The sequence below is a fragment of the Ambystoma mexicanum genome, chromosome 1p (genome assembly GCF_040938575.1).
Source record: "Ambystoma mexicanum isolate Mex_15411 chromosome 1p, UKY_AmexF1_1, whole genome shotgun sequence".
NCBI classification, from domain to species: Eukaryota; Metazoa; Chordata; class Amphibia; order Caudata; family Ambystomatidae; genus Ambystoma; species Ambystoma mexicanum.
Window position 1 is genome coordinate 215,401,248 of NC_090921.1, and position 12,129 is coordinate 215,413,376.

The 12,129-nt window shown below is 44.5% G+C and overlaps 1 protein-coding gene across 1 annotated transcript in view; it reads left to right on the forward strand.

Annotated features, from left to right (window-relative positions):
• LOC138567893 (transmembrane 4 L6 family member 5-like) overlaps nt 1-11,301 on the forward strand; it is a 70,346-nt gene extending 59,045 nt beyond the window's left edge. Inside the window, exon 5 of the mRNA XM_069646393.1 lies at nt 9,453-11,301. Within this exon, the coding sequence (XP_069502494.1) occupies nt 9,453-9,464 (12 nt within the window). The 3' untranslated portion in view covers nt 9,465-11,301. The remainder of the gene's footprint in view (nt 1-9,452) is intronic.
• Nucleotides 11,302-12,129: the final 828 nt, after the last annotated feature.

Consider the following 12,129-nt stretch of genomic DNA (forward strand, 5'->3'; position numbering starts at 1 on the left):
GGCAGGGGCTGGGGGCGCACAAATCTCGGTATCAAGCCTTCCCAAACTGATTAAAAACATCTAAAACCCCAAGGAGCCGGGATCTCAATACCATATATACCATTGTCAGTGTCACGGAAGGATAGCTCGGCGGCAACGTGCTCGCCTTGCAAGACGACACGAAGCAACACAGGTTCAATCCCCGGGTCCACGCTTAGAAACCTCTGGGTATTTAGGCGCGTTATAAACACGCAACTAATACACAAACAATTCCCGTAACAGCTGTGTGAGCGCTTTAAAAATAATAAATAAATACTTCCCCTGGTAACAGCACCTTTCCAGTTCTTAGTGGTTCTATGGCGTCGAACCAGTGGTTCCAATCGGGCTCATAAGGGGGGAGTCGCCTACCGCCTAACAGTGTAAATTCACCCAAACCCTGCTCTGATCCTACCGCTCCTCAAACTCTCAGTCATAGCCATGAGTATGGCAGACTGCCAGCAAGCGCAGAAGATCGCCTAAATGAGGACACCACGAGCAACGTCAGCCCTGCGTTATGGCCTCTTGCATTCCTTCCCTAAGCGCCCCGAAGCAGCCAATACGCGGCATACAGCGCTGTGATCTTCCCTGGCTCCAATCAGAACGGTTAGGTAACTCTACTGATGTGCATTACATTTAGCATCACTAGTTATCAAAATGCATAGAGCGGAGCGGGAAGGGGCGTGAGTGGGTCATTCTATTGTTGGTGCCATTTCAATGGAAGGTGTAATGAAGCCTGTGACATCTTCCCGGAACCAATTGAAAGCCTTCCCAAGTCCCACAGGCCTGTCCTTGCCTTGCTGTACGTACGGTTTCCTTGATCACTTTATTCCGGTAGCGGAGATTACAGACCCACTCTCTTTTCTAGATATCCAGCCAAATGATATGTTAATGCGAAGGATCCAAATGGGAGTGGTTTACGCAGTCGGTGGTTATGTTCAGGAGAAGGTGTGAAGTAGGTGTGGGGGGGGGGGTACTCCTAAGCACAGGCCTTGGAGAGTCTCGTTTTAGTGTAGTGGCTCGTCTAGCCAGCCACCTCACTGTAAGCGTACACTGTGGGCCCAATTCATGGAATATTTGCACGGTTCAAAGTGACTTTGCACTGCCGACCCAAACCCTGATTCATGGAATTGTGCAAAGTCAGTGCGAGTGATCATTTCTGCAGTACAAAATGACTTTCCACTGCCAAAAGGCACTTTGCACAGTTCCATGAATCGGGGTACATGTCAGCAGTGCAAAGTCACTTTTCAGCAGTGCATAGTCACTTTGAACCGTGTAAATATTCCATGAATCGGGTCCTAAGTGCATCTGCGTATTGTGGGCAGATCACTGCCTGGTGTACACAAAGCCCCACGTGCCTCATGCGCTTTGTGTAGGCGGAAAAGGCAGCAATTACTGCAGCCAGCACAGGGGAATATGCTTACTGCAGCACAGGGGAATATGCTCATGCTTACTGCAGCGCAGGGGAATATGCTTACTGCAGCACTGGGGAATATGCCTACTGCAGCACACAGGGGAATATGCTTACTGCAGCAGAGGGGAATATGCTTATGCTTACTGCAGCACAGGGGAATATGCTTACTGCAGCACTGGGGAATATGCCTACTGCAGCACACAGGGGAATATGCTTATGCTTACTGCAGCACAGGGGAATATGCTTACTGCAGCACTGGGGAATATGCCTACTGGAGCACACAGGGGAATATGCTTACTGCAGCAGAGGGGAATATGCTTATGCTTACTGCAGCACAGGGGAATATGCTTACTGCAGCACAGGGGAATATGCTTACTGCAGCACACAGGAATATTCTTACTGCAGCACACAGGGGAATATTCTTACTGCAGCACGGGGGATATGCTTACTACAGCATGGGGGAATGTGCTTACTGCAGCACACAGGGGAATATGCTTACTGCAGCACAGTTCAATATGTTCACTGCAGCACACAGGGGAATATGCTTACTGCAACACAGGGGCATGGGGGAATATGCTTACTGCAGCACAGGGGAATATGCTTACTGCAGCATAGGGGAATATGCTTACTGCAGCACGGTGGAACATGCTTACTGCATCACAGGGAATATGCTTACTGCAGCATGGGGGAATATGCTTACTGCAGCACAGGGGACTATGCAGCATAGGGGAATATGCTTACTGCAGCATAGGGGAATATGCTTACTGCAGCAAGGTGGAATATGCTTACTGCTGCATGGGGGAATACAGGGAATATGCTTACTGCAGCACAGGTGAATATGCTTACTGTAGCACAGCGGAATATGCTTACAGGAGCATGGGGAATATGCTTGCTGCAGAATGGGGAATATGCTCACTGCAGAACAGGGGATATGCTTACTGCAGCACAGGGGAATATGCTTTCTTACTGCAGCACAGGGGATATGCTTACTGCAGCACAGGGCATATGCTTACTGCAGCACGAGGGAATATGTTTACTGCAGCACAGGGAAAATGCTTACTGTAAGCAGATCCTGCCCAATTGGGCACACTGCCACATTTTGACCGAATGTCAACTTGGATTATTTATAAATGTGCTTAACATAGCCAGACCAAAAAAGCAATGTGTGAACACTGGGCATTCATGGTATGTGATTTGTGTACTCATCTGCACATATTGGAGCCCATGTTTACTATGGTGAGGAGTAAAACAACATGCATAAAATGTATTTGTAAACATGTTATGCGTTATTTTTACTCCAGGCCCTTTTTGATTCATTTCTAAGGCGAGATAAGGCAAAGAACAGAATTTCTGTTTCCTCCAGCCCCGCCCTCTCTGCCACACAAGGCCAGCAGTATTCACACCAGCATGACATATCAAGGCTGTCGTAAGTGCGGAGGATTGCTATATTTACACCAGCAAAATGCAGGCAGACGCCATAGGAGATAATCGCTAATATGGGTGCCTGTAAATCAACCTGTTCTTCAGGCAAAATGCAATAGTAAATCAAAACACATGAACCGTAATTAGGGAGGCTGGATAACCAATTGACTCACACACCACTTATCACAAAATATAAATTTATTCTGTACAACAAATATTCATAGACACATTAAATATACCGTATCTTTTGGCAATTAGAAATCATTACCCAAGAAACCAAAAGAGCATCACTCAGCCACTGTTCCCTCAAGCATACACAGGCACGCCAACCAATGACCACTAACACACTTACATATAACGACAACAAAAAAGTCAAAACTCAGAAAGACCTTCTTATTGCTCAACACAAAGGGCCTGATTCATGGAACGTTTTCCTATGGGATTGCACCATTATAAAACACTTCTAAGAATCAGGCCCAGAGTATTTACACAATTAAACATCTAGTCCACACTAAATCTAACATTTATGTCCACATGTAATTCATGTAGACTTATCACGTCTACATATGTTTCGGTCACGCTACAGCCAGAGATGATGGCCACATAGTACACAAGGACCTTCATCAGGACAAATACAAGCGTGGTTCTTTCCACACTTCTGTTTTTGCTGTGTCGATGGAGAATGAAAAAATAGCGTTCTTTGTGGTTTCTGGTTCCCTATACAGTATAAAAACATTCATTCAGAGTTCAGCCTCATTTCTTCTATGTCAAAGACATCATAAATCAATTAAGTTCAAAACCAACCCAAAAACAGAACAAATAGAAAATCTGGTGAACTTTGCTGTGAAAAAAGAATGGCTTAGCAAAGAAGAAAGTATCTTCCTCATTAAGAAACATCCAAAATTGGGGGTGTTCTATACACTACCTAAGGTCCATAAAAATGTAGAAACACCACTGGGCCACCGCATAGTCTCTGCCATTGACTCCTTGTTGGAGCCGCTATCTATTTATAGTGAACACTTCTTGAAACCATATGTGTTGACAATTAAATCATATGTAAAAGATACAATGGATATGATTAAGATCTTAGAAGGTGTGACAATCGAAGATGGAGACATCCTAGAGATGATGGATGTAGAGTCACTTTATACATCCATCCCACACATGAAATGTCTTGAAGTACTTGGCACTTACATATATCAAAGGGCAGAACCACATATACCACCTACGGGCTTTGTCCTTGAGTGTATACGGTTGGCAATCTGCAAGAACTTCTTTATCTTCAAAAAACAAATCTATAAACAACTGAAGGGATACGTATTGGGGCCAACTTTCGCTCTCGACGTTGCCAATTTATATAAGGCACATTTTGAAGAACTTTATTTAACAGGTACTGAGAGCACCCTTAAATTACAACCATTTGCATCCAAACTAGGTCTGTGGAAATGATACATAGATGACGTTTTCCTGATATGGAGGGGTGACATGGAATAACTTACATCGTTCCTCACATGGGTGAATCAGTGTGATCTCAATTTCAAGTTCACTTTGGAGTGGGAAAAAGAAAAAATCAGCTTTCTTGACCTTATGATTGTTAAAGTGGACACGGGTCTAAATGCTACCCACAGAAGCACAGAAAACATAAAATGAAAGGCAAAAAGCAAAGGCACGGAATTCTAAATACAACATTGTTGTATTTGTGATTGCCGGTGGTTAGAAAACCACAGAAATCATAAATACAGCAATGTTGTATTTCTGACTGCGGTGGCTTTCGCTTTGAGTCTCCTGGGCTCCACCAGGTCAGGGGAGCCCAGGAAACATAGAAAGAAAAACGTGGCATTTATAAATACAACTACGTTGTATTTATGTTTGCTCTGGCTTCAGCTTTCAGTCTACTGGGCTCCCCCGTCTGGGGAGCCCAGGAGACTCAAAGCTGAAGCCAGAGCAAACATGAATACAATGTTATAAATGCTGCGGTTTTCTTTCTAAGTTAGAAAGAAAACCGCAGAATTTATTTTCCAGTGCTTTGAAAAAATAATGAAATTTAAAGCACTTACCAGCAGCAGCTTGTGTTAATCTCTGCTCTCCGGCAATAATGAAGCAAAAGCTGGTAACTTTTGTTTATTACAGCTGGCGGCTTTTGCTTCGTTAGTGCCGCAAGAGCAGAGATTAACACAAGCACAGGAGGCTCACCCATTTCACAAAATGGATGCCTCCTAGTGCTTGAAATGTGTGATTTTGAGCCTCATTTGCTCAAAAGTTTACATCGTAACTTTCTTAATAAATATTTTTTATATGTATTTTTATTATGGCCCACCTTTTGAGCCAATAACATTTTTGAGTTAAGTATACCTTTAAGCGTTATGTGTGTCCAAACACAAAAACATGTATGTTTTCTCTTGTGACTTCACCAAAGCCTCAAAAAGATAGCAAAAACTGCACTATATGTCTATTGCAGCCAGACCACAGAGCTAGATGCTCGGAAACAAGTGCAATTAAAAAAAGTGCAGAGGGCACACTTTTTATATATTTGCAGATCATTTTAGCCACAAAGGTGACCTGCGCGGATGTCCAGCCCCCTTGCATGAATTCATAGTGGGAGCAGTACTAAACTATCACAAGCTCCCAGCCCAAGCACTTTTCACAGTCCCAATCGCTTAAAGGGTCTGTCACTGTGTAATACTAAAAAATATAAAAACAATTCTGTCTCTACTTGCGAAGAATGCAAGTGGGACAACAGCTTTTGATGCCAGAATTCATGTTGAGAGTAGCACTCCCAGCCCAAGTGCTTTTCGCTGTCCCAAGCAGTCAAAGGATCAGTCTATGTGTAATGCTAAAAAAAATAAAAACATTTCTGTCCCTACTTGAGGGAAGTGGAAGTGGGACAACAGTGTTTGGTTCTGCTGCTGTTCCACTTAAAAATGCTGCATGACAGGGACAGGAAAGTCACGCAGGGGGAAACGGATGCATTTGTTTTCAGCGCATTTTAAAGGGTGTTCCTATTTAAAATATGTAGAAAGGCCCCTTTATATGCGCAAATGTGAAAAGGGGGTAAAGAGTGCATTAGATTGGAGATGCCCAGGGAAAACGCAACATACTACGGAGCACCAAAACTCTAGATGTAAGGAAATTGATACAAACAGAAGTCAAGCCAAGACAGCTCCAATACCAATGGAATTAAGCACATGTACTGCAAACGGGACAACCAAGACAAGTATTGTGAGCGGCAGGTGCAAATAGCCAAGTGGAAGCAATTGGGATTTCTGTCCATCGAGAGAAACCCCTTTACAGCACACAGCTCTGCTGGAAGTGATTCAGTCGTGTGAACGTCCTGGAGTAATTCCTGGTCTCGAGCTTGCATCCAGATTTCTCTGGCGATGAGGCACCAAAAGGCGCATAAGTGGGCTGCAGCAAGGCACCCATTTTTGTCCTGAAGAAGGTTGGATACACTTAAGGGCCAGAGCACAAAGGCCTGCTAATTCCAAGTGAAACACATGTCGACAACATTTGTTGTGTAATAGAAAGACACACCAGTAGACATATGGGGTGTATGAAAACTGTTGAACCATTGTTATCAGGCCATGTATTCACATAGGCCAGCACAGCTAACATACAGTGAATGAGAAGTATGAATGAGTGTATGATTGAGTACGCCTGACCAAATAGTTTGAACGGAGTTGGAGCTACTCATTCTTATTAGGCGCTTGTGTGTGGCATTGTTTGTAGAAACTGGAACATTACCATTGATCATGAATTGTGTATCAAAATAAATGTATATTTATTTTTATTAACTCTGGTTAGGAGAATTTGCAACCAGTTCTGTTCAATACCCTTTGATCTCGGTCCATTGTTTTGCTTATATTTTCTCATCAACTGGGGGACCGAGACCGCACCAGGCACCCTTAGTATAATACATTATGATTGGAGGCACCAATGACACGTCCATTCAACTGCCATTTGTGCCGTGTGTGCATAGAGCACATCTCATTTTTGGCACCAACATTTCTTTGAGAATCTGGCCCACACAGTCATCTAACTCTGCCCTAAAATGACAGCAATGTTAATGTTCCCTGCATCCAGTCTTGGGTCCTCATTCCTTCCGTCTTAATATGTCACCCTGATCCTGTACAGCAACACTCCTGACAGTGCACCTCAAAGGCGTGCAGTGCCCTACCTAGGGAATCTACCCCTCACACCTACCTAGCAAGCCGCCCCCGGGCCATGAGGCCCACATCGGGGAGCAGACCTCCAGACTCTCCAAGAACACGGGAGCCCCAACCCTATTAGAGAAGTACATACACATTCAGGCCCTAGGCTAGCAAAGCAGGAGCACATTTTCCCCAAATTTGACCCAGTAGCAAGGGCCTCTTTCAAAACCAGAGGACTTTCAAGAAGACACCTCCCCTTGCCAAGGTTGATTAAGACGAAGAGCACCGCTTGCGTGAAAATGGCTGATATACATAGTTAGAGGATAATTATAATTGAAACAGTTCAAATCAAGGCACCGGCCCATTTGATTGAGGCAATTGGTGAAGCGGCTGTCTTGGTGCATCGTTCGTGGCATTAGTTTAGGGGGTGGGCCGGGTTTGGACCATTTAAAAATTGATGTTGGGCTATTATAAGGGTAGGGGAGGTGTGGGGTGCATGGGAGGAGGTATGAAGCGCCAACGCCCCCCATGAAAAAAGACCACGAAAAATGAAGCAAAAATACAAGTGCGATCAGATGTCGTGATTGATTTTCTTTTTATTTGTATATGGTTTAATCAAACATTTACAAACATTTTACTCAGAAGCAGGAGGAGGGGTTTGGGGGATAATGTATTGGTAGACTGTATAACCCCCGAGATGAACAGGTGACATGGGGTGTACACGCTAATAGCTGGGAAAGTTGAAACACCGACGGAGGCTTCGGTTGTTGCAGGGAGCCTGTGCTGCATACTTCAAGCAGCCCTGTGCAGTTTTCTCAGAACATGGGTGCATCAGGCATCCACCAGAAGGAGATACTGACACTACTACCCTGGCCACATATCAGGGGGTATGGCCTAGTCTCGGGCCCCTACACCAATCCTTGACCAACTCTGGAACATATGCATTCTAAGGTGTTCTGAGGTCCTGCTGACCACACCGCGCCCTGGCTAATGTCCTAGACCCTAGGTCAGACCAGTCAGCCAAATCCCCTGCGCTTTCCCTCTTTAATGTGCCCTGAGACGCTGTGGGACAGGTACAGTTTAAAAACATACACGAAAGAAACCTCTTCACTGCCAGGGATCATAGAATATACAGTTTTCAGGAAAAGACTTATGGAATATCGATTAAGCCAGGCAAGGTCTTGCGTCAAGACGGTTTATAGTGATAGCATCGAATGCAAAAAAATGCATCGAAAAAGATCCTTTTTTAAAAAAAACATTTTTATGGGGGGTCCCCCCCAACCCCTGTTTGTTTATCCCTTAAAACCCATTATAATAAAAAAAAACTTTACCTATGAAAAAAAATTCTTTTTTTCGAGGCTTTTGCATTTGATGCTTTTGCATTCGATGCATTGTATTTGATGGAATCACTGGATACCCGTCTAGACCCATCCTGTCTAAATACACGCACGACAGTTAGTTTGGGAGACCAGCAGCATGACACAAATCAAAGCATTAGCCATTTGCTCTGAAGTCTTTCAGAGCTGCCTTAAGGACAACATGGCTACCCTATGCTGCAATCTTTGGAAGAGAATGTTGATCATGTAAAAAGGACATGGCAGTAACTGTCTGTCTCCTTACTACAATTCCAAGTCACACATTTTATGACTGGGCTTGAAGATAAACTCCTTCCACCCTTTGCAGGCCATGTCACAAAATGGCCGACAGACGCTGCATATTATATCAGCATGGAAAATCCAAGACACAGAATGGAAGAAACCGAATTGTGAAGGCCCAGAAAGGCATTTTAAGGCGCACCGATAGCACAAAGATCCTATGCCTCTCATTCTCGATAGAACTTTCTTGGGAGAAAACTTTGGAAAAAGTATTTCTGCCGTTTACCGGCTTCCGCCATATTCTTTTTCGAATGCCCTCACAGTGAGTGGTAACTGAGAAAAACACCAAACTGGAGTTTCCTCTTAGGGTTTCCTGCACCATACGGGGAATCCTTAAGCTGTTTTACGTGTTCATTATTCTGATCTCAGCGGAGCAATTTGTTTTCTCCAGATCGTGCCTGCTTATTTTTGCAACAGAGATACATAAGCAATCATGGCGGCCATGTTTGTCAAGTCCCTGATCTCTGCAGCGTGTGGTAGGGATCATTGCAGATTCATTTTATTCAGTGGTGTGTGGTCTGATCAGACTCCGTCACTTGATGCAGTGAATGATGAGAACCCGGTAGTTAAAGCCCGACCTGTGAAGGTCAGGATGTGATTGCTGGATTCTTCCGCCTCTGCACAATGAGGATCAACCTAGCCTCATCACGCCTATCACAGTTCAAGCTCTAATAAACCAAAACAGATTTTGCTTACGATTAAAACTTCTACGTTCCAGGGAAATGTCCATGTGTGTGCTCATGACATCATGAAAATACATTGATAACATTAGTTTTGATTTTTTTCTGTTCTTTACAGGGAGCCATTTAAGGACAACAAAAGACATCTGAAGCAGAGGAGTACTGAGAAAACGGGGCTAACGGAAGTTCATGAGAGGCAGCCATCTTAGATTTTAGCTTCTCTGATCTACACTCCATCCGTCTGCCACATCTAGTTCCCTGCCTCTACAAAAGCTTCAGCAGCCCCTCCTCACCCAGATTTATGCTTATTCCCTCCACCTTTGTCTTGAACCTGGACTTGCACCTTTCAGGGCTTGGAGTATGCGAAAAGGGTTTTTGGGGGCTCTGTTTTTTCCATGTAATGGCTGCCGCGCCTGCATTGAGGCCACGATTCTATCCACATTGGGTGTGTCTTCATTGTCTGATTTTTTTTAAAGAAATGTATAAACCTTTATTTTGGCTTTGTGTCTTTTCATACAGTTGCAATGTCAACACTTTCTTACATGTGTTTGGCCCGTGCACAGCGTACACCATTCAGTTTTGTAATGACATTAGCCTTGGCTAAGCCCATGATGGCATCACCTCAGGTGTTGCTGTCATCTCTGCTCACGGCCTGTATTTCAGTGGCCCTAACACAGAGAGCACTCCAAGCTCACCCACTCAGAGCGCCCCATGTTTAAGCAGACATGGCCTGCACCCATCCAAGGTTCTGAACCTGTGTTACAGTCTGGATTTGGTCTCTCAAATGGAACAACGCTATAGCTCCAACCAGGAACCCTCCACCAGGGAAAATACCCTGTTGCTCTTTAACGTTCTAGAGGTTCACACCTGGATCGAAGTATTTAGAGAACAAGGGGACACCCCCAAAATTGCCAGCATGTTTCTATTAAATGAAGGAGAAACAGCGGATTAATACAAAGTGTCAATAAACTGGTGTCCCCCGTCTTGTAAATATTCAATAATAGTCCTGCCTGTTGGACTGCATTGATCTGGCAACTCTCTGTCTCAGTGCTGGTAATGACTCCAAACCCCCACATTTCTCAGAAAGTGAGTTGGATGCTTGTTTTTAATTCCGTTTCTAGGGCTGAATGATTTGCAAGCCATGCCCTTGAAGGAATTTTGCTTAATTGTTTAATTCTGCACATTTCCCTAAACCCTGATCTCCTTGCCGCAGACAAACGCAATTCCCACAAGGCTTCCCAGGAGCGGCGCACGTTTTCCCCAAAATGCTGGGCTCATATACCCAGAGAACAGGATGAAGGCTCCCTCAGCTAGACCTGGAAGAGGATTCTACTACATATGAGCCAAAGGAGCAGGACTGTTCTGAAGAGGACCTCAATAACGCCCAGAAGAGAAATTGACTGTTGGCTGAACAAGATTGGGGATCATGCGCCCGAAGGGATTGGAAAGAATCAGCCAAGAGACATTGCATAGCACTCACTGTACAAGCGGGATAGCACAGCACCGGCCAAGAGGGATTGCAGAGCATTGGCCAAGAGAGATTGCAAGTCGTTGGACTGGAGAGATTTCCAAGCATGGGCCACGAGAGATTGCAAAGCGTGAACCACAGAGAAATTGCAAAGCATGGGAAAAAAAGAGGGATTGCAAAGGATCGGCCAAAAGGTATTGCAAAGCATCAACCAAGAGAGATTGTAAATCATTGAACAAGCGATTTCCAAGCATTGGCCATGAGGGAGTGCAAAATATTGGCCAAACGGCATTCCAAAGCATTGTCCAACAGAGATTGCAAAGCATGAACCAAGAGAGACTGCCAAGCATGGGAAGGAAGAGGGATTGGAAAGCACTGGCCAAGAGGGATTAGAAGTCTCGGGGAAGCCTGGTGCATACAACCGATCTTTGTACATACCTATATTTATGATTCTCTTCATACGTGATTTAAATGGAGAAAACCCATTCTTGAACCAAATAAAGTAATGTTTTGGGATAAAGAAGCATTGTCTGGTCGTCTCTATCTGGGAAAATGGACACAATAATAACCTGCCTTTTTGCAGCACTTTGAGAACAGCAGGATCTGATAATTCGCAAAAGCCACAGAAATGTGGGTTTGCACGAGGGGACCAGAGTTTGCATATTTAATGTTATGTAATTTGTCATTTGTATAGCGCCTTTTCCCCTTTGTGATGGCCTCAAAGCGCTGTAGGTGAACGCCCTCTGGGGACTGAAGTCCAATGTATGGGTAGATTCATCAGAGGAGTTTAGAATGCGTGTGTGCATTTTAGCAAACACGAAGGTAGGCAGGGGTGGCCAAGCCACTGCTAGCGATCCATGTGGAGCTGTCATGTAGATGGGTCCTGTGAGATTGTCGGGTAAGTATGCAAGTCCAGGAGACTGGTTATGTGTCTAGCTAGACCCAATATTTGCTGTGGGACACAGCTGACTTCTAATGGCAGGGGTGTTGTGCAGTGTGTCTTCAAGTGGTGTATGATAGCAGAGGCGTGCGTGTGGGTGGCCGTGACTGCGTGCATCTTCCAGATCCATATTTCAAAGATGGAAGATAAAAATATGATTAGAATTGCAGTTATAAGTGAAAACTGTCTCAAATGTGGTTGGCTTGAGGGAGTCGTGGGAGGCAAAAAATATGAATGAACATCCGGCGGGCCTGAGCACACTGAACCGGATATCTAGAGTCAGGCCCGGAGTGATAATCAGCACCCAGAGTGAAACACATCCATGGTTGGAACCAAACCAGTTTCTGTGCAATATAGCACAGCAATAATGTACGTTTTGGGATCTAA